We start from the raw sequence: 23,706 nt of genomic DNA on the forward strand, positions 1-23,706 counted from the left end.
ATAGAGGCACTGGAGAGGATGCAGAGAAGATTTACAAGGATGATACCAGAAATGCGAGGGTATACATATCAGGAAAGGATGAACAGGCTGGGTCTCTTTTCTCTTGAAAAAAGGCTGAGGGGTGACCTAATAGAGGTCTTTAAAATTATGAAAAAATTTGATAAGAGTGGATACAGAGAATATTTCCACTTCTGGGGAAGAGCATAACTAGAGACCATCAATATATGATAGTCACCAAGAAATCCAGTAGAGAATTCAGAAGAAACTTCTTCACACCTAAAGAGTGGTGAGAATGTGGAACTCGCTACCACAGGGAGTGGTTGAAGCGAATAGTATAGATACATTTAAGGGGAGGCTAGACAAGCATATGAGGGAAAAGGGAATAGAGGGTTATGTTGATAGATTTAGATGAGGAAAGACGGGAGGGGGCTCGTCTGGAGCATAAATGCGACATGCGCTGGTTGGGCCGAATGGCCTGTTTCTGTGCCATACATCCTATGTAGTACTGTTCTCAATTGTATCTGATGCTACATTTTAATTTGGGAATATAATTTTAAACACGTTCTGTTCTTCAGTTTGATGAAAGAGCATAACATAAGAAACAGGAGCAGGAATAGGCCATTCGGCCCCTCGAGCCTGCTCCGCCATTCAATATCATGGCTGATCTTCTAACTCAACTCCACTTTACTGCACTATCCCCATATCCCTTGATATTCAAAAATCTATCGACCTCTGTCTTGAATATACTCAACGACTGAGCCTCCACAGCCCTCTGGGGTAGAGAATTCCGAAGATTCATCACCCTCTGAGTGAAGAAATTTCTCGGCATATCTGTCCTAAATGGCCAGCCTCTTATTCGGAGACTGTGATCCCTGGTTCTAGACTCCCAGCCATGGGAAACATCCTCCCTGCATCTACCCTGTCAAGCCCTGTAAGGATTTTGTATGTTTCAATGAGATCACCTCTCATTCTTCGAAACTCTAGAGAATATAGGCCTAGTCTACTCAATCTCTCCTCATAGGACAATCCCCCCATCCCAGGAACCAGTCTGGTGAACCTTCATTGCATTCCTGCTATGACAAGTATATCCTTCCTTAGTTAAGGAGACCAAACTGTACACAATACTCCAGCTGTGGACTCACCAGGGCCCTATATAATTGCAGTAAGATGTCTTTACTCTTATACTCAAATCCTCTTGTAATAAAGGCCAACATACCATTTGCTTTCTTAATTGCTTGCTGTACCTGCATGTTAACTTTCAGTGATTCGTGTACAAGGACACCCAAGTCCCTCTGAACAAACATTTCCCAATCTCTCACCATTTAAAAAATACTCTGCTTTTCTATTTTTCCTACCAAAGTGGATAACTTCACATTTCTCCACATTATATCCCATTTGCCATGTTGTTGCCCACTCACTTAGCCTGTCTATATCCCCTTGAAGCTTCCTTGCATCCTCCTCACAACTTACATTCCCACCCAGCTTTGTATCATCAGCAAACTTGGATATATTACATTTGGTCCCCTCATCCAAATCATTGATATAGATTGTGAATAGCTGAGGCCCAAGCACTGATCCTTGCGGTGCCCCACTATTTACAGACGGTCAATCGAAAACGGCCCGTTTATTCCTACGCTCTGTTTTCTGTCCGTTAACCAATCCTCAATCCATGCTAGTATATTACCTCCAATCCCATGAGCACTAATTTTGTTTAATAACCTCTTGTGTGGCACTTTATCGAATGCCTTCTGAAAACCCAAATACACCGCATCCACTGGTTTCCCCTTACCTATTCTGCTAGTTACAACCTCAAAAAACGAACAGATTTGTCAAACATGATTTCCCTTCCATAAATCCATGCTGACTCTGCCCAATCCTATTATTATTTTCTAAGTGCCCTGTTACCATGTCCTTTTTTAAAATTAGTTTATGGGATGTGGGCGTCACTAGCAAGGCCAGCATTTATTGCCCATCCCTAAATACCCTCGAGAAGGTGGTGGTGTGCCACCTTCTTGAACCGCTGCAGTCCATGTGGTGGAGGTACTCCCACAGTGCTGTTGGGTAGGGAGGTCCAGGATTTTGACCCAGTGATGATGAAGGATCGACGATATACTTCTAAGTCAGGATGGTGTGTGACTTGGAGGGGAACTTGGAGGTGGTGGTTCCCATGCACCTGCTGCCCTTGCCCTTCTAGGTGGGAGAGGTCGAGGGTTGGTGAAGTGCTGCCGAAGAAGCCTTGGCGAGTTACTGCAATGGATCTTGTAGATGGTACACACTGCAGCTACGGTACACCGGTGGTGGAGGGAGTGAATGTTTAAGGTGGTGGATGGGGTGCCAATCAAGCAGGCTGCTTTATCCTGGATGGTGTCGAGCTTCTTGAATGTTGTTGGAGCTGCACTCATCCAGGCAAGTGGAGAGTATTCCAGCACACTCCTTACTTGTGCCTTGCAGGTGATGGAAAGGCTTTGGGAAGTCAGTAGGTGAGACACTCGCCACAGAATACCTAGCCTCTGACCTGCTCTTGTTGCCACAGTATTTATGTGGCTGGTCCAGTTAAGTTTCTGATCAATGGTGACTCCCAGGATGTTGATGGTGGTGGATTCAGCAATGGTAATGCCGTTGAATGTCAAGGAGCGGTGGTTAGACTCTCACTTGTTGGAGATATGATGTGGAGATGCCGGAGTTGGACTGGGGTGGACAAATGTAAGTAGTCACACAACACCAGGTTATAGTCCAACAGCTTTATTTGAAATCACAAGCTTTCGGAGCGCTGCTCCTTCGTCACCCGACGAAGGAGCAGCGCTCCGAAAGCTTGTGATTTCAAATAAAGCTGTTGGACTATAACCTGGTGTTGTGTGACTACTTACATTTGTTGGAGATAGTCATTGCCTGGCACTTTTGTGGTGCGAATGTTACCTGCCACTTATCAGCCCAAGCCTGAATGTTGTCCAGGTCTTGTTGCATGCAGGCATGGACTGCTTCATTATGAGGAGTTGTGAATGGCACTGAACACTGTGCAGTCATCAGCAAACATCCCCATTTCTGACCTTATTAAAGGTCATTGATGAAGCAGCTGAAGATGGTCGGACCTAGGACACTGCCCTGAGGAACTCCTGCAGCGATGTCCTGGGGCTGTGATGATTGACCTTCAACCACCACAAACATCTTCCTTTGTGCTAGGTATGACTCCAGCCAGTGAAGTGTTATTCCCCCGATTCCCATTGACTTCAGTTTTACGAGGGCTCCTTGATGCCACACTCGGTCAAATGCTGCCTTGATGTCTAGGGCAGTCACTCTCACCTCACCTCTGGAATTCAGCTCCTTTGTCCATGTTTGGACCAAGGCTGTAATGAGGTCGGGAGCCGAATGGACTTGGTGGAACCCAGTGAGCAGGTTATTGATGAGTAAGTGCCACTTGATAGCACTGTCGATGACACCTTCCATCACTTTGCTGATGATTGAGAGTAGACTGATGGGACGGTAATTGGCCAGATTGGATTTGTCCTGCTTTTTGTGGGCAGGACATACTTGGGCAGTTTTCCACATTGTCGGATAAATGCCAGTATTGTAGCTGTACTGGAGCAGCTTGGCTAGAGGCGTGGCTAGTTCTGGAGCACACGTCTTCAGCACGATAGCCAGGGCCCATAGCCTTTGCAGTATCCAGTGCGCTCAACCGTTTCTTGATATCACGTGGAGTGAATTGAATTGGCTGAAGAATGGCTTCTGTGATGGTGGGGGCCTCAGGAGTATGCCGATATAGATCATCCACTCGGCACTTCTGGCTGAAGATGGCTGCAAACGCTTCAGCCTTGGAGCCCAGCACACGAGTGCAAAAGACATCATCATTGAGGATGGGGATATTTATGGAGCCTCCTACTTAATAGATTCTGGGGAAGAAATTGGGTGAGTAGCACCACCTGTTAGCGCCTAAAGAGGCAGTCAGTGGCTGTAGTGCCACTGGCTGCGTCTGCGGCGATATTCAGTAGGGGCGCTAATGGTGGAGTTAGGCATTTGCGCTGCGCCGCCACCGATGAGCGCAGCGCCCCATTCGTGATATTTGGTAGCGAACGCTGCAGTTGCGCCGCTCGCTACCCGCGCCCGGTTCACAGGGCCTGTGCCGGCAGCGGCGCAAGTTAAGGTGGAGGTGCGGGGCGGCCGCTTTTTTGGCGGCCGCCTGCCAGCACCTCCGTCCCTGGCCTCCTAACCACCGCCCCCCCCCCCCCGCGGCATTGCCGGCTGTTTCCCCGAGAGCCTGGCACTTCTTGGTGCCGGGCTCATTTGCCGGCACTCGCGATCGGGGCTAGCGCTGTTGCAGGCACCTCCCCCTTAACAGGGGGAGGAAGGCCTGCAGTACCGCAGCATGCCGTGCCGCAGCATGTGGCGCTGCGATAATCAGTTTCAGCGCCCTAAGAGGGACGCGGAGCGCCTCGAGCCTCGCCCCGTGTCCCTCGAGCGGCACTGAAACTGAATTTCTGGCGATCGGTATCACTCCGATCGCTGTGCTAAATCCTGCGCTCTGCCGACTTTTGCACCACTTTGGCGCCCCAACCCAATTTCTAGGCCTCTGTCATTTTCCCTATTACTGATGTCAGGCTAACTGGTCTGTAGTTCCCTGTTCTCTCCCGCTCATTTCTTAAATAGTGGGGTTACATTCACCACCTTTCAATCCACGAGACCTGTTCTAGAATCTATGGAATTTTGGAAGACGATAACCAATGCATCCACTATCTCTATAGCCACCTCTTTCAAAACCCTAGGATGTAGGCCATCAGGTCCAGGGGAATTATCGGCTTTCAGTCTCATTAATTTCTCCAGTACTATTTTTTTTTTTTTTTTACTACTAATTTCTTTCAGTGCCTCATTCTCGCTAGACCCTAGGCTCTTGACTATTTCCGGGAGGTTTTTGTGTCTTCTTCCGAGAAGGCAAACAAAGTATTTGTTTAATTTCTTTGCCATTTCCTTATTCCCCATTATAATTTCTCCTGTCTCAGCCTCTAAGAGACCCACATTTACTTTCGCTAATCTTTTCCTTTTTAAATACCTATACAAGTTTTTACAGTCTGTTTTTATGTCTCTCGCTAGTTTACTCTCATATTGTATTTTCCCTTTCTTTATCAATTTCTTGGTCCTCCTTTGCTGAATTCTAAAATCCTCCCAAACTTCAGGCTTACTGCTCTTTTCGGCACCATTATAAGCCTCTTCCTTTGATCTAATACTATCTTTAACTTCTCGTTAGCCACGGTTGGACCACTTTTCCTGTGGGGTTTTTGTGCCTTAAAAGGACCGCATATTTGTTGTAAATGATGTATTAATTCTTTAAATGCTACCCACTGCTTGTCTACCGTCATACCTTTTAAATGTAGTTTCCCAATCTACCATAGCCAACTCGCCCCACATACCTACGTAGTTAGTTTTGATTTAAGACCTCAGTTTTGGATTTAACCAAATCACTTTCGAACTTAATATAAAATTCTATCATATTATGGTCACTCTTCCCTAAGGGCCCCTTTACTACAAGGTTATTAATTAACCCTTTCTCATTGCACAATACTAGATCTAAAATAGCCTGTTCCCTGGTTGGTTCCTCAACATACTGATCTAGAAAACTGTCTTGTATACATTGCATGAATTTGTCCTCCACACTATTGCTGCAAATTTGGTTTGCCCAGTTGATATGCAAATTAAAGCACCCCCATGATTACTGTATTACCCTTGTTACATGCGCCTCTAATTTCCTGATTTATACTCTGCCCTACATTACAGTACTGTTTGGGGGCCTATAAACAACTCCCACCAATGTTTTCTGCCCCTTGCTGTTTCTTACCTCCACCCAAACTGATTCGACTTCTTGATTTTCAGAGTCAAAATCCTTTCTCTCTACTGTCTTTATCCCATCCTTCATTATCAGGGATACCCCTCCTCCTTTTCCATTTTGCCTCTCTGTTCTAAAAGTTAAGTATCCTGGAATATTAGTTCCCAAGTGTGGTCATTTTGCACCCACGTCTCCGTAATGGCCATTAGAACAAACCTATTCATTTCTACCTCCGTTATTAATTAATCTGTTTTGTTGAGAATGCTTCGCGCATTCAGATATAGTGCCTTCAGCTTTGACTTTTTTCCCCCTGATGTCACCCTAGTCATTGATGCTCTATTACCTTTGTTACTCTCTATTCCTTCCTGACGCAATCTGCTTATTTTTACCCAAAACTCTGCTCTGCTCTAGAGCTTTGACATTTCTCTTGCTGTTTTTAAATTTACTCTTTCCTGAATCCTCCCACCCCCCCCTTCATTAATTTAAAGCCCTGCCTACTGCCCGAGTTATTCGATTCGCCAGGACATTGGTTCCGGCAAAGTTTAAGTGGAGCCCGTCCCAACGGAACAGCTCCCTCTTTCCCCAGTACTGGTGCCAGTGCCCCATGAAGCAAAACCCCTGCCTCCCACACCACTCTTTGATCCACGCATTTAACCTATTAATCTGCTTATCCCTATGCCAATTGGCATGTGGCTCAGGTAACAATCCAGAGATTATTACATTTGAGGTTCTGCTTTTTAATTTGGACCCCAACTCCTCAAACTCTCTTGAGCAGAACCTCATTCCGAGTTCTGCTCATGTCGTTGGTTCCTACATGGACCACGACAACTGGATCCTCCCCTTCCCACTCCAAGTTCTTCTGCAGCGCGAGATGTCTTTAACCCTGGCACCAGGCAGGCAACACAACCCTACCCTTTGGAAATCCCGGTCACGGCTGCAGAGAACAGTATCTATCCCTCTGACTATACTGTCCCCGACCACAACTACATTCCCTTTCACTCTTCCCCCCCCCCCCTTGACTGGCCTCTTGCACCATGGTGCCATGGTCAGCTTGCTCATCCATCCTGCAGGCTTTTCCCTCATCCACACAAATAGCAAGAACCTCATACCTGTTGGAGAAGAACAAATGCTGAGGCTCCTCCAGCACTTCTCCTAGGGTCCCCTTATCGGCCTGAGTTGCAGTAACAACCTCCTGTCCCTAACCACTAACCAGACCTGTACCACTACCTAACCCAAGGGGTGTGACTGCCTCCTGGATCAAAGTGCCCAGGTAACTCTCCCCCTCCCTGATGCCCTGCAATGTCTGCACCTCAGACTCCAGCTCAACAACTCTGATCTGAAGCTCCTTAAGATGCAGGCGCTTGCTGCAAACGTGGTTGTCTGGGATCACAATGCACTCCACAAAATCCCACATGCTGCAGTCGAGGCACACCTGCACTGCCATCCCTATATGACCTTATTCTATTTAATTAAATGTAATTAAATTTGCATTTAAGTAATTTAGTTTACAGTTTAGTTTCTTGACTACTTAATTGATCTAGATTAAGTTATGGGTAATGAAATTAAATATCTACCTGTAACACAAAGCACTACAAGTCGTGCAGGCAAAAAGCAGCAACCCTTTCCAAATTCCCAAATGAAACACTGTTTAATTCCGCTCTGTGCGGGAAAATGGAATTTCTTAAAATATATTTTTTTAATAACTTAAAATGTTGAGTGATCGGAATCTTCAAATCATCTTCATAATAAGAAAAAACACAAATCAGACTTACCTATACAGAAAAAAAATAACTTTCAAACATCACACTGCATCAGTTGCTAATAGTGGACTAACTGGTTAGGTAGCAATGAAATTATTTGAGAGCCACTGCACATTAATTTCTGAAACCAATTCTAAATAGCTACAGACAAAAAGCATGTAAATGAACCCATATCACTGCAGCCTGACTGAACCATTAACTTGTGCTAAAATGATCACAGGCTATTAGTAGAGTTAGTGATTTCACAGACTAACATGAAAGTCATTTATACCTAATTATTCACCACTGACGATTAACATTAAGAATGTGACACACAGTGGAGAGAGACAACATAGCTGTTATTGCAATGTTCTTGAAAAAACACAAAATAGAGAAACATTATCATTTATGCTGTATTTCTTTTAGGTTAAAAATAAAAATCAATTGAGATTGTACCATTGGCTTACCAGTCAGATACAGTCGACGGATTAAGTGCTGGGTTTTTATAAAGTATCTAAATAATTTCAACTTACTTTGCAGGGATCTACCTCACCTTTCAGGAAAGCATGCTTTTGGGTGCAGCTAACTGACAGTATTTCAGTACCACATAGAATGTAACAGTATCACAGTTAGATAACCAACCAAATAGTTTGTCAGGCACGCCATACAAATTCACAAATTGTACTGGTTCCATATTACAAATATTACAAATCAAGTGTCACTTTAAGTAATATTCTTTGTTTCTCTCCCTCTCAGTGTTGACTTGTTGGAGAATAAATCCATGGGAACTGACAGCCCTCTGGTACCTCACCCATTGCCCATTTTTCCAAGTGTGACCCAGAAGGCGAGGGAATCAGGCTATTTGATCACGGCAGGCATCAAGTTTGAGCCTGATCTTGTCCTCCCGATGGCCACACGTGGGAATTAGGAACACACGTCTGACTGATTTTTTTTCTTCCCACCTCAACGGCTTCAGACTACCTAGCTCAGCATGGACCAGGATTGAAAATGGACCTTCCTGCTCTCTACGGCTTAGTACCATATGGACGTTGCATTTACCCACTAAACCAGTTGAGTGCAACACCAAAAAAAAAAAAAAAAAAATTCATCATCAATTTTATTGATTAATTGGGCATCCATCAGTCTTGGAGATTTAGATTTAAAAATATATATATAAATGGCTATTACAGAGTTCAATAATATTCTTTCTTGGTTAGGCCACATTACGGACTACAGTATATGGCAGTTGCAGTTATAGAACAGATACAGCACAGAAGGAGGCCATTTGGCCCATTGTGCCTGTGCAGCCTCTTCAGTAGAACTATCCAACTAGTCCCACTCCCCTGCTCTTTCTCCATAGCCCTGTAATTTTTTTTGCTTCAGGTATTTATCCAATTTCCCTTTGAAAGTTACGACTGAATCTGCTTCCACTACCCTTTCAAGCCGTGCATTCCAAATCACAACTCACTGTGCAAAAAAAATTTCCTCTGGTTCTTTTGCCAATCACCTTAAATCTGTGTCCCCTGGTTACCGACCCCTCTGCCACTGGAAATAGTTTACACAGGATATATGGCACAGAAACAGGCCATTCGTTTATGCTTCACACGAGCTTCCTCCAGTCTTTCCTCATATAAATCTATTAGCATAACCCTCTATTCCCTTTTCTCTCATATGCTTATCTAGCCTCCCCTTGAAGTCATCTACACTATTCGCTTCAACCACTCCCTGTGGTAACGAGTTCCTCATTCTCACCGCTCTCTGGGTAAAGAAGTTTCTTCTGAATTCCCTATTGGGTTTCTTGGTGACTATCTTTTATTGATGGTCTCTAGTTATGCTCTTCCCCACAAGTGGAAACATTCTCTCTGTATCCAGTCTATCAAAAGTTTTCACAATTTTAAAGACCTCTATTAGGTCACCCCTCAGCCTTTTTTCAAAGAGAAAAGAGACCCAGCCTGTTTATCCTTTCCCGATATGTATACACTCGCATTTCTGGTATCATCCTTGTAAATCTTCTCTGCACCCTCTCCAGTGCCTCTATATCCTTTTTATAATATGGCGACCAGAACTGTATGCAGTTTCTCCTTATTTGCTCCATCAAAACTGTTCACGATTTTGAACACCTCTATCAAATCTCCTCTTAACCTTTCTTAGCTTTAAGGAGAACAACCCTAGCTTCTCCAGTCTCTCCACATAACTGAAGTTGCTCATCCCTGGTATCAGTAAATCTCTTCTGCACCCTCTCGAAGGCCTTCATAAAGTGTGGGGCCCAGAATTGAACAGTTTTAAGGTTTAGCATAACTTCCTTGCTTTTGTACTCTATGCTTCTATTAATAAAGTCAAGGATCGCTCATGCTTTTTTAAATGCCTTCTCAACTTGTCCTGCTACCTTCAACGATTTGTGTACATACACTCCCAGGTCTTTCTGTTCCTGCACCCCATTTAAAATTGTACCATTTAGTTTATATTGCCTCCCCTCATTCTTCCTACCAAAATATATCAGTTCACACTTCTCTGCATTAAAATTCATCTGCCATGGTCATTTCACCAATCTGTCTCTGTCCTCCTGAAGTTTGTGACTATCCTCCTCACTGCTTACTAAATTTCTGAGTTTCATGTCATCTGCAAACTTTGAAATTATGCCCTGTATACCCAAGTCCAGGTCATTAATATACATGAAAAAGAGCAGTGGTCCTAATACCAACCCCTGGGGAACACCACTGTATACTTCCCTCCAGTCTGACAAATAACCGTACACCACTACTTTCTGCTTTCTGTCCCTTAGCCAATTTTGTATCCACACTACCACTGCCCCATTAATCCTATGGGCTTTAGTTTTGCTAACAAGTCTATTATGTGGTACTTTGTCAAACACCTTTTGAAAGTCCATCATCAACTATCGGAGAGCAGTTTCATGGAGTAGGCTGCATATGAGAAGCAGTAGAGAAGGATGGTGCGACTGTCCGTGTCAAAAGCCACAGAAAGGTTTAAGAAAACAAGATGCAATAATGCACCACGATTATAGTGACTAGGGCTGTTTTAGTCCTGTGGCTGAGACAAAAGCTGGACTGAAAAGATTCAAATGGAGTGGTGAGAGCTGGACAGAGTTGCATGGCAGCAACAAATTCCAGAATTGAGAGGTGAAAAGATGGTTAGAGATGGTCAGTAGTTGGAAAGGACAGAGGGGTTGAAGGAAGGTTTTTTTTTTTTTTTTTTTTTTTTTTTTTTTTTTTTTTAAGGACTGGGATGATTACAGAGTTTTGGAAGCAAGGTGAACAATGCTAGTAAGAATTGGGATGAGTGGTCAGAAGCTGAGTCAGGAGGTACAGTGGAGCAGGAGGTTGATCTAATGGAAGAGATGAATCTGGTGAAAGTTGGGGTGGACATCAGCAGATTATCCCACAATGCTAAAAGCAAAAACCGAGAGTGTTTATGGGCTGCATTAGACTGTTCGCCTGCTGGGATGAGATCAAAGAGGCATCGGGTATGATCTTGTGGTGGATGGCAATGCTCGTCATGGTCTCAATAGCTTTAAGTTCAAAATGTGCAGTAAAGTGCCGATTTGGCTACAGCTGCATTAGTATTCTGTTATGTTAGTGCCAGTAGAATTTCTGGCGGCTGTGTAACACAAGATACATTTACTGCAGAATTTTGAAGAAGCCCTTTTTTTATTTTGTAGCAGGTAGAGGTCAAAGCAGTTATCCTCCTTGACCACCCCAATTTCACGAATTGTTGGGACACCCCAGGTTTTGCTCCTCTTCTATTGACTGTTTTCAAGGAGGATAGCACAGAGTAGGAAGAGGAAACGTGCCCGCAGGATAAACTGTATTCTGGAGGAACAGTCAAAATGGAAGCAACTGGCACTGTAGTTTGGAGGAGATTGGCAGAGTCTTGGAGGTAATGACAGATCTGGATCTGTTGTGTTGAAGTGAAATTGGTTGACAAGCCGCTGCTAGGATACGATTCATTCTTGTGGAGTAGCTTGCCTATTTCAGTAATGCCTTGAAGCTACTTGCAATGAGTGTCTCTGGGAAGTCACTATTGAATCATAACAGGAAGAGTTAAAAGCCCAAGGCACTTTGAATGCAATGTACTCTACATTCTACTTAAGTATTCTGAAAATCACTGATCAATAAGCATACCTGGCAACTCCAATGCTCTCCTGGCCAGCCGCCCGTCTTCCGCCCTCCGTAAACTTGAGCTGATCCAAAACTCTACTGCCCGTATCCTAACTCGCACCAGCTCCCATTCGCCCATCACCCCTGTGCTCGCTGACCTACACTGGCTCCCGGTCCAGCAAAACCTCAAATTTAAAATCCTCATCTTTTTTTCAAATCACTCCATGGCGTTGCCCCTCCCTATCTCTATAACTTCCTCCAGTCCTACAACCCTCTGAACTCTGCATTCCTCCAATTTTGGCCTCTTGTGCATCCTCGATTTCCTTTGGCCCAACATTGTGGGCCGCACACCTTCTGCTGTCTAAGCCCCAAAGCTCTGGAGTTTCCTCCCTAAACCTCTCCGTCTCTCTATCCCCCTTTCAGACACTCCTTAAAAAACTTACCTCTTTGACCAAGCTTTTGGTTACCTGTCTTAATATTTCCTATGTGGCTCAGTGTTAAATTTTGTCTGGTCATGCTCCCAAGTGTCTTGGAATGTATTACTACGTTAACGGTGCTATACAAATGCAAGTTGTTGTTACTGTTGATTAATAATAAAAATTGCAGCAGCTTGGACAAAAATATTCCAGGTTGATGGTAAAAGGTTAAATGAATCATTCAAAAAAACTTTTGAAATGTCACAATGAGGAACTGCACAGATGTAAAATTAAATGGTCCATTAAAAAAATATATGATGGGTTATGAATTGTAAATATACCTGCAAACGGCTTCAATAGTGGAATGTGGATTTTTGCAGGTGCTATAGGTCCACTTTTCTGCCCATGAATAATCACAAAAACCTATTTGAGCTTACTAGCAACAGTCTTATATGTATTATTATTATTTTACATTGAAAATAGAAAAATATCTTGAAACCAATCATTGGTGACAGAACAATTATGGAAACTTAAGAAGGAGATCAATGAGCACTATGATAGGTCAATGATTAAATACACTGCTTGGTATGGTATTGAGAAACAGAGATCAGAACGGCCCCAGGTCTGATCCCTGATCTATGCTCAGTTACCTAATATTAGCCAGGATGACAGGGGGCACATTACAATTGGTTCAGTTACCTTGGGCTAAGGAATAGGAAAAAAAAATTCTGCCAAGATCACAATGTTAAGATGGCTGAAGAGAGATGCACAGTGGTGAGGGTATCAGTTAAACATGAATTCTGTCATAGGGAGAAAATTGAATACTGTGGATTCTGGTCAAGATCTGGAAACTGTCAACATGTTCAGGCCCTTGGGCATTTTATTGGGTACTGGCTTCTATTGTGCAATGACAGTACTGTACTGGGTTCCTGCCACTTCTGTATTAATATATTAAAGCAACATTGCTGGAAGCAGCACGATACAGCAGATGACAGAATTAATCATATTATTATGGATGTGAATACATTTTATCAATGCCAATCTGTTCCTGACTCAGGGACAATATGACTATCATGATTATGTGCAACTATTTGAGTGGTTCTGAACATCCTCCAAAATCAGAGATACTATTGTTGTACATATAACAAAAAAAGGTAAGTGGAAGGGAAACTTGCTACTTAGTGAACTGGAATTGAATTAGTTAGATAAGAACACAAGAACATGAGAGATAGGAGCAGGAGTAGGCCATTCGGCCCCTCGAGCGTACTCCGCCATTCAATAAGATCATGGCTCATCTTCGACCTCAACTCCACCTTCCTGCCCAATCCCCATATCTCTTGATTCCCTTAATATCCAAAAATCTATCGACCTCTGTCTTGAATTTACTCAACGACTGAGCCTCCACAGCCCTCTGGGGTAGAGAATTCCAAAGATTCAATCACCCTCTGAGTGAAGACATTTCTCCTCAACTCAGTCCTAAATGGCCAGCACCTTATTCTGAGACTGTGACCCCTGGTTCTAGACTCCCCAGCCAGGGGAAACATTCTCCCTGCATCTACCCTGTCAAGCCCTGTAAGAATTTTGTATGTTTCAATGAGATCACCTCTCATTCTTCTAAACTCTAGAGAATATAGGCCGAGTCTACTCAATCTCTCCTCATAGGACAATCCCCCCCAACCCAGGGATCAGTCTGGTGAACCTTCGTTGCACTCCCTCTAAGGCAAGTATATCCTTCCTTAGGTAAGGAGACCAAAACTGTACACAATACTCCAGGTGTGGTCTCACCAGGGCCCTATATAATTGCAGTAAGACGTCTTTACTCTTATACTCAAATCCTCTTGTAATAAAGGCCAGCATACCATTTGCTTTCCTAATTGCTTGCTGTACCTGCGTGTTAACTTTCAGTGATTCGTGTACAAGGACACCCAGGTCCCTCTGAACACCAACATTTCCCAATCTCTCACCATTTAAAAAATACTCTGCTTTTCTATTTTTCCTACCAAAGCGGATAACTTCACATTTCTCCAAATTATATCCCATTTCCCATGTTGTTGCCCACTCACTTAGCCTGCCTATATCCCCTTGAAGCCTCTTTGCATCCTCCTCACAACTTACATTCCCACCCAGCTTTGTATCATCAGCAAACTTGGATATATTACATTTGGTCCCCTCATCCAAATCATTGATAGATTGTGAATAGCTGAGGCCCAAGCACTGATCCTTGTGGTACCCCACTAGTTACAGCCTACCAACCCGAAAATGACCCGTTCATTCCTACTCTCTTTTCTGTCCATCAACCAATCCTCAATCCATGCTAGAATATTACCCCCAATTCCATGAGCCCTAATTTTGTTTAATAACCTCGTGTGGCACCTTATTGAATGCCTTCTGAAAATCCAAATACACCACATCCACTGGTTTCCTCTTATCTATTCTGCTAGTTACAACCTCAAAAAACTAACAGATTTGTCAAACACGATTTCCCTTTCGCAAATCCGTGTTGACTCTGCCCAATCCTATAACTATTTTCTAAGTGCCCTGTTACCACGTCCTTAATAATAGATTCTAGCATTTTCCCGACTACTGAGGTCAGGCTAACTGGTCTGTAGTTCCCCGTTCTCTCTCCCTCCTTTCTTAAAAATAGTGGGGTTACATTCACCACCTTTCAATCCGCAGGAACCGTTCTAGAATCTATGGAATTTTGGAAAACAACAACCAATGCATCCACTATCTCTATAGCCACCTCTTTCAAAACCCTAGGATGTAGCCCATTAGTTCCAGGGGATTTATCGGCTTTCAGACCCATTAATTTCTCCAGTACTACTTTTTTTACTAATACTAATTTCTTTCAGTTTCTCATTCTCGCTAGACCCTTGGTTCTCCACTATTTCCGGGAGGTTTTTTGCGTCTTCTTCCGTGAAGACAGACACAAAGTATTTGTTTAATTTCTCGGCCATTTCCTTATTCCCCATTATAATTTCTCCTGTCTCAGCCTCTAAGGGGCCCACATTTACTTTCGCTAATCTTTTCCTTTTTACATACCTATAGAAGCTTTTACAGTCTGTTTTTATGTCTCTCGCTAGCTTACTCTCATATTCTATTTTCCCTTTAGCAATCAATTTCTAGGTCCTCCTTTGCTGAATTCTAAAATTCTCCCAATCCTCAGGCTTACTGCTCTTTTTGGCAACATTATAAGCCTCTTCCTTTGATCTAATACTACCTTTAACTTCTCTTGTTAGCCACGGTTAAACTGTTTTTCCTCTGGGGGTTTTTGTGCCTTAAAAGGAATGTATATTTGTTGTAAATTATGTATTAATTCTTTAAATGCTAGCCATTGCTCGTCTACCATCATACCTTTTAATGTAATGTAGTTTCCCAATCTACCTTGGCCACCTCGCCCCTCGTAGCTTGCTTTGTTTAGATTTAAGACCCTAGCTTTAGATTTAACTAAATCACTTTCGAACTTAACATAAAATTCTTTCATATTATGGTCACTCATCCCTAAAGGCCCCTTTACTACAAGGTTATTCATTAACCCTTTCTCATTGCACAATACGAGATCTAAAATAGCCTGTTCCCTAGTTGGTTCTTCAACATACTGATCTAGAAAACTACCTTGCATACATTCCATAAATTCATCCTCCACACTTTTACTGCAAATTTGGTTTGCCCAGTCTATATGTAGATTAAAGTCCCCCATGATTACTGTATTACCCTTGTTACATGCCTCTAATTTCCTGATTTATACTCTGCCCTACATCACAACTACTGTTTGGGGGCCTATAAACAACTCCCACCAGTGTTTTCTCCCGCTTGCTGTTTCTTAGCTCCACCCAAACTGATTCTACTTCTTGATTTTCGGAGCTAAGATCCTTTCTCTCTACTGTCTTTATCCCATCCTTTATTATCAGGGCTACCCCACCTCCTTTTCCATTTTGCCTATCTTTTCTAAAAGTTAAGTATCCTGGAATATTTAGTTCCCAAGGTGTGGTCATTTTGCAACCACGTCTCCGTAATGGCCATTAGATCACACCTATTAATTTCTATCTGAGCTATTAATTCATCTATTTTGTTGCGAATGCTTCGCGCAGATATAGTGCCTTTAGCTTTGACTTTTTTCTATTTTTCCTTGATGTCACCTTAGTCACTGATGCTCTATTACCTTTGTTACTCTCTCTGTCCTTCCTGACCCACTCTGCTTATGTTTACCCAAAACTCTGCTCTGCTCTAGAGCCTTGACATTTCTCTTGCTGCTTTTAAATTTACTCTTTCCTGAATCCTCCCACCCCCACTTCATTAGTTTACTGCCCCAGTTATTCGATTCGCCAGGACACTGGTTCCAGCCTGGTTTAAGTGGAGCCCGTCCCAACAGAACAGCTCCTTCTTTCCCCAGTACTGGTGCCAGTGCCCCATGAAGCAAAACCCCTGCCTCCCACACCACTCCTTGAGCCACGCATTTAACCTTCTAACCTGCTTATCCCTATGCCAATTGGCGCGTGGCTCAGGTAACAATCCAGAGACTATTATCTTTGAGGTTCTGCGTTTTAATTTGGACCCCAACTCCTCAAACTCTCTCAGCAGAACCTCATTCCTAGTTCTTCCTATGTCGTTTGCTCCTACGTGGACCATGACAACTGGATCCTCCCCCTCCAAGTTCGTCTCCAGCCGCGAGGAGATGTCTGGCACCGGGCAGGCAACACGACCTTCGGAACTCTCGGTCGCGGCTGCAGAAAACAGTATCTATCCCTCTGACTATACTGTCCCCGACCACAACTACATTCCCCTTCACTCCCCCCATTTGAATGGCCTCCTGTACCGTGGTGCCATGGTCAGCTTGCTCATCCGTCCTGCAGGCTTTTCCCTCATCCACACAGGCAGCAAGAACCTCATACCTGTTGGACAAGGGCAAAGGCTGAGGCTGCTCCAGCACTGTACCTGGGTTCCAGTCACATCCTCCTGTCCCTGACCACTAACCAGACCTGTACTACTACCTAACCTAAGGGGTGTGACTGCCTCCTGGATCAAAGTGTCCAGGTAATTCTTCCCCTCCCTGATGCCCCGCAATGTCTGCACCTCAGACTCCAGCTCAACAACTCTGAGCTGAAGTTCCTCAAGATGCAGGCACTTACTGTAAACTTGGTCGTCCGATCACAATGCTCTCCACAAACTCCCACATGCTGCAGTTGTGGCACACCACCTGCACTGCCATCCCCATATGACTTTGTTCTATTTAATTAAATGTAATTAAATTTGTATTGAAGTAACTTCGTTTATAGTTTAGTTTCTTGACCACTTTCTTGATCTAGATTAAGTTATGGTTATGCTATTAAATATCTACCTGTAATACAAAGCACTACAAGTAGTGTAGGCAAAAAGCAGCAACTCCTTCCCCCTCCTCTCCGAATTCCCACTCTTTCCAACTTCCCAAATAAAACACTCTGTTTACGTGCACTCCGTTTAATGCTGCTCTGTGCAGACCGCTCCCGATACCATGCAATGAATCAGAATAGCACAGTACCATCTCAAAGACACTGCCACATGACTTACACTAGCATTACATGTTTTTCTATCACCAAGACTGCTTACTCCCATGACAAGGACTGCCTTCACATCCACCTCAAACCACTCCGCAATTGAAACTTTAATTCATGCTTTTGTCACTTCTAGACTTGATTTCTCCGTTGTCCTCCTCGCTGGACTCCCACCTTTACACCCTCCATAAATTCCAACTCATCTGCCGGTATCCTGTCCCACAGTAAGTCCTGCTTGCCAATCACCCCAGCTCTCACTGGCCCACACTGTCCCGCAAAGCATTACATTTAAAATCTCCATTCTCAATTCAGTGGCCTCACTCCAACCTCCGCAAACTCCTTCAGCCATACGTTGCCTCCCACATCCTTTCGTACATCCTTCTTCCATTCGTCTCACCATTGCGGCACAGCCTTTGCCCTTTTTGGCGCTACTCTCTTGAACTCCCTCTGAACCTCTCCGCTTCTCGCTTTCTCTACCTTTTAAAACCCACCTTTCGCGGTCACCCCACCTACACTCTCCCCCATGGCTCAGTATACATTTCGTTCAAGTAATTTTCTCCCCTTGCTGCAAAGCACATTGGAGCATTTTCTACTTTGAGTGTGATACACAAATGCACATTGTTGTTTTTATTGTTGCTATTCATGTAACATATGTTTATGCACAGATTACATATGTTCAATTCATGCTCTGCTCATACTATTATTTAACCTCTGTGCTTTCTTGCTACAACTCAAAGCTGGTTATCTTTACGGTGGTTCTTATGCAATTCCTTATACAAAGGGAGGGGTTGCTGTCCACACGTAACACTACTCCTCACAGATTAAATCTCAGGTTTGCCGATTGTGAAAATGTTACTCGTGCATCTTCGGCATTCTCATCTGTTCATGCAATTAGTGGATCTTACATCTTTCATTGTACAGGAAACTTTGGTTTATCCGGAGGTTAACTGTCCGGAATGCTCGAGCCACCGGCAAAAATCAGGAGCCGTTTAGTTAGGTTTTTTTTCCTCTTGTCGTTGCTTTTTTTTCCCCACCAGTCAGGCTCTGCAAGGTCTCGCTGAAGCTGTTGCTAAGCTACAGAGATGCTTGCAAGGTACGGCCGACTGTTCAGAAGCTGTTGCTAAGCAACAGGGTTTGTTGCCAGATACGGAGCTCAAAATCTCCGTATGTTTCAACATTAGCGCTGGTTTGTCCGGCAGTTTTGATGGGACGGCAACAGCTCGGTCCCGTCGGTGCCGGATAGCACAAAGTTTCCTGTACTGTCTAAATTGGACTACAATTGAAAATTTTGAAGTTCTATCATTTGAACACTGAGGCACCATTTACACTACAATGGCAGAATTTCTGCCACTCTGCTTCAGAATCAGGTCAGGACCAGGAACTCGATTTACACTTTAACAATGGCCCGTAATTTGCGGTCGGCGGCGAAACGAAGGCGCTCGCCGCTGACCTCGGAGAAAGCTGCCCACGAAGATCTCGCAATTTCTGTGACGAAAACTTTGGGTTTCTCGACGTGTAATTGATTGTAGCGCTGTCAATAGGGGATTCCTGCTTCGATGCAGCGGTGACATCGCCAAACTGTCTAAGCAGCCAATCACATGGAAGAATTCTCAGACAGCAAACCAAGAAATGAAAAGCAACTTTTATCCCCACTTTTTAAAAATGTCGGAGAGTGAAATAAAGATTTGGACATACACATAAGGTTAAGGTAGAAGCTGAAATCAGTGAACAAACATTAGTAATTTTTATCATAAAGGAGAAATTTGACATTCCACAAATATAAAAATTAGTTTTTCATGTATTAACAACGATATGAGCGCAGAAAAGCCCAAGTTTTCATCAGTTCCGCTGATTTCATGGATTGCTGGCTAGGGGGGCGGGCGTCCACAGCTCAGCCTGTGTTGAAGCAGTGAATGACTGACCGCAACTTTAGGATTTCCACATTTAGGTGCGCATGCGCTAAACTCTGAAGTTGTAGTCAGTTTCAGAGGGGTAATGACGCCGACCGCTGACAGTTCACCGTCATTGCCCACCGCAAACTCCGGGCCAGTGATTCACATGGATGCTACCACTGTAGAGCAAATGCACCAGGAAATCAGGTACTGATTGGAATTAAACAATTTAAATTAGAACAATCAGGATACCCACTGTAGCAGTGGTGTTGTGATATCATAGAGGGCTGAATCATTGAAAAGGGAAAGGATTGGGGAGGGTATAAACAACAGACATATCTAAATAAACAAAACATAGATACAGGAAACTCTTTGGTATCCGGCACCGACGGGACCGGGATGGTGCCAGTTGATTAAAAATTCCGGATGACGGAGAGGGTTATCTACCGAGGCTATTTTTAACAAACAAGGAGTCAGACTCCTGTTATTGAGGTGTTCGGACTTCCGACAGCGCCAAGAAGCCGAGTAGTGGCAGTTTGGAGAACTACCCCCACTGACTAACTCGACCACCGCGGGAGACTTGGACTCGGCAACATTTCCGGTTATTGAGGTGTCTTCGGAGTATGAATTTTGCCGGTTAATAGAGAATTCCGGATATTTAGGTGCCGTTTAAACGAGAGTTTCCTGTATATTTTAAGCTGTGATTGAATACCAATAATGGACATGTGGTTGTACAGTTGGTAGTAAGTAATGAAAGGCAGTTTGCAATCTCTTTTTAATATACCAAGTTCTTCTTCAGTTACTACTTAGTGTACAACCTCCCGTCCTTTATTTTTCAACTTCTAGAAAAAAAATCTAAGAAAAAAGTTTTACCTGAGGCAACTGTTGTACTATTTTGGTGGCTTTCACTCCTCGACACATACAAATCCTCCTCCCCTTCAGTGGAAGAGCTGGAGGAGGATTCGCTACTAAGGTCATTATCACCTGAACTGCTAGAACTTTGTAGCAAGGCATACTTCCTGCGGGCAAACACTTCCCTTTTCTTCCTCTGCAATAAAATCCGTTCCTTCTGCTTTTGAGTCCGCTGAGAAGGATTAGGTTTTGTAAATTTCTTTCTCTGTTGAGGCCTTCGTAGACTGCTGTTCGGGAGACAAGGTCGCTTGATTAAGATCCCTGATATCGATTCCTGCTCAGACCTAGGCCACTTGTGCATTTTTGAATGAATTGTTCTACTTGTGCCACTCAATACTGCCTGGGAATGTCTGTCTGGAATCTCCTCTTCTTCTGAAGTCACTGTATCAGAGTCACCAAAATGTAGACTCGAAGAAGGCGATGAAACACAGTCACTAAAAGAAGAATCATCTGCATGGTCTTGCGGCTGTATGCGGGGCCTCAGACCAACATTACCCTGGCGATCTTTGAAATCAGAGTTTTGAGTTTCTGAGGGACCAGCCTGCTGGCTCTTACGCTTTTTTCTGACAACAATCATTTTCTCCTGTTCTAGTCTGTTTCCATTCATGTCCTTTATCCGCTTTCCAGAATCACAAATATGAGAGTAGTCATTTCCAACCTTACTTGCAATCATTTCAACGTCTGTACTAAAACTTTTTGTTGCCAGGATTGGCTCAGGGTTCATCAATGCCCCCTTTGAACTCTCCTGTCTTTTGGGTGCATCAGGTGTTATCTCAGTCTTCATATCCAGGTTGAATGTCTGGTTTAGAAAAGTTACATCCAGAAGTCCGTTAAGGGACTGGGTGGTCTTTAACTTGTACTAAGTCTGAAAAAAAAGGACATAAGAAAAAATAAGGTTAGTCATAGCCTTATAAGACAGATAAATACTCTACTATATATATTGCCATACATGTCTGATCTGAATAGTGGCCTCCATATTACAGAACGGATATAGAGGAACTGGAGAAGGTGCAAAAAAGATTTACAAGGATACCACCAGAACTGAGAGGTTATAACTATCAGGAACGACTGAACAGGGGTCTATTCTCCAGAGAAGATGTTTCCGCTTGTGTGAAGTCCAAAACTAGGGGTCATAAATATAAAAGAGTTACTAATAAATCCAAGAAGGAATTCAGGAGAAACTTCTTTACCCAGAGAATGGTTAGAACCTGGAACTTGCTACCACATGTAGTAGTTGAGGTGAATAGCATAGATGCATTTAAGGGGAAGGTAGGTAAGTACATGAGGGAGAAAGGAATAGAAGGATCTGCTGATAGGGTTAGATGAAGTAGGATGGGGGGAGGTTCCTGCGGAACAAACACCGGCATAGATCAGTTAGGGCGAATGGCCTGTTTCTGTGCTGTAAAGACTACGTAATCTAGCGATACGAGTGCTAGAAAATTTTAAATTAACAATCATCAAGCCTAAATATAAACAAAGCAGGAACAGAGCGCAGGAAAGAATAAAGTAAGGGAGGACATTCATGGCAAGGGAATAAATAGAGTTATAGAACAGAAATCTAAAAAGTTGGTTAAACAAAGAGAGATGAAATCCTATTAAAAATGAGTTAAACTGTCTGTACAGCAACGCACACAAGTGTCCGTAATAAAACAGGGGAGCTGGAGGCAATCATACGCTGCGAGGAACCAGACATAGTAGGGATTACCGAGACGTGGCTACAGAAAAATCAGGACTGGGAATTAAACATTGCAGGGTATAACATATTTAGAGAAGATAGGGAGGGGGAAAGGGGAGGTGGAGTAGCTGTACTTATTAGGGATAACATAATGGCAATACAAAAAAGGGATGCAGATATCAGCAAGACAACAATAGAATCCATATGTTTAGAGATAAAAGATAATAAAGGATCAATCACACTAATAGGCGTAGTCTATAGACCACCTAATATTGGAAGGGAAGTGGAGGAAGAAATATGCAGACAAATTAGGGAAATCAGTAAAAAAAAAAATAGAATAATCATCATGGGGGATTTCAACTACCCCAATATTAATTGGACAGAAGAGAGGTAAAGGGGATAAGGGGATGGAGTCCCTACAATGTGTTCAGGACTCCTTTCTAACTCAATATGTAAAAAGCCCAACAAGGGAGGATTCAATATTGGATCTAGTAATGGGGAATGAACCAGAGCAGATAAAAGAAGTAAAAGGTAGGGGAACATATAGGCAATAGTGACCATAATATAATACGCTTTAAGATGATATTTCAGAAGGACATAAGTATGATGAAAACCAGGTTAATAGATTGGAGAAAAGCTGATTTTGAGGGGCTGAGAATAGAACTTGGGAAACAAAAATGGGCAATAATATTGGCAAACAACGATGTAGAACAGCAATGGGAAACATTTAAAACAGTGTTCAACAGAGTGCAGGAACAATATATTTTGCAAAAAGGCAAGAACAAACTAAAAAATAATAAGATTCCATGGATGAATAAAGCCATAAGGGAACAATTGAAGGTAAGGAAAGAGGCTTACATTAAGTACACAGACAGCAGGGGGGTGCATGATAAGAGAGAAGGCAAAAAGATTAGGAGAGAAGTCAAAAAAACAATTAGGGAGGCAAAGAGGAACTATGAAATTAAATTATCAAGGAACATAAAACAAAAATAGTAAAATATTTTATTGGCTCATCAATAAAAAAAAGGTTGGGATGGGAATAGGGCCATTAAGGGATAGTCAAGACAATACCACAGGCAACGATAGAGGGATGGCAGAAATATTAAATAATTATTTTGCTTCAGGATTTACCAGGAAGATAGAACAGGTGGACATGCCACTGGATGATGAGATTAGTAATGAGATAAGTGCATTTAAAATTTAAAAAAGAGGGGATATATTAAATAATCAAACTCAAGAGAGGATAAAGCCCCGGGTCCGGACGGGTTGCATTCACGCATTTTAAAAGAATCGAGGGAAGAGATAGCAGAGGCATTACTACGCATATTCAATCATTCGTTAGAAAAAGGTATAGTGCCAGAGGACCGGTGGATAGCTAACCTAATATCGAAATTTAAGAAGGGGGATAGAACATGTCCAGGGAATTATAGACCAGTCAGCTTAACATCGGTGGTAGGAAAAATAATGGAATCCCTATTAAAAAAGGAGAAAATTCAATATCTAGAAACCAAAACTATAATAATGATGAATAGTCAACATGGATTTCAAAAGGGAAAGTCTTGCTTGACCAACCATATTGAATTTTTTGAAGAGGTAACAGAGAGTGTAGACAAT

General features: G+C 43.0%; 1 protein-coding gene across 6 annotated transcripts in view; it reads right to left on the minus strand.

Annotated features, from left to right (window-relative positions):
• rnf111 (ring finger protein 111) overlaps window positions 1–23,706 on the minus strand; it is a 137,163-nt gene that overhangs the window by 84,842 nt on the left and 28,615 nt on the right. For all 6 annotated transcript variants that reach the window (XR_015073824.1, XR_015073825.1, XM_085968709.1 and 3 more), the window contains one exon: window positions 20,379–21,282. Coding sequence is in view for 4 of the 6 variants with exons in the window: in XM_085968709.1 (XP_085824835.1) it covers window positions 20,379–21,201 (823 nt within the window). In the remaining 2 variants the exon portion in view is untranslated. The remainder of the gene's footprint in view (window positions 1–20,378; window positions 21,283–23,706) is intronic.

Source organism: Somniosus microcephalus, chromosome 27, assembly GCF_052327205.1.
Source record: "Somniosus microcephalus isolate GS21.2 chromosome 27, FLI_Smic_1.0, whole genome shotgun sequence".
NCBI classification, from domain to species: Eukaryota; Metazoa; Chordata; class Chondrichthyes; order Squaliformes; family Somniosidae; genus Somniosus; species Somniosus microcephalus.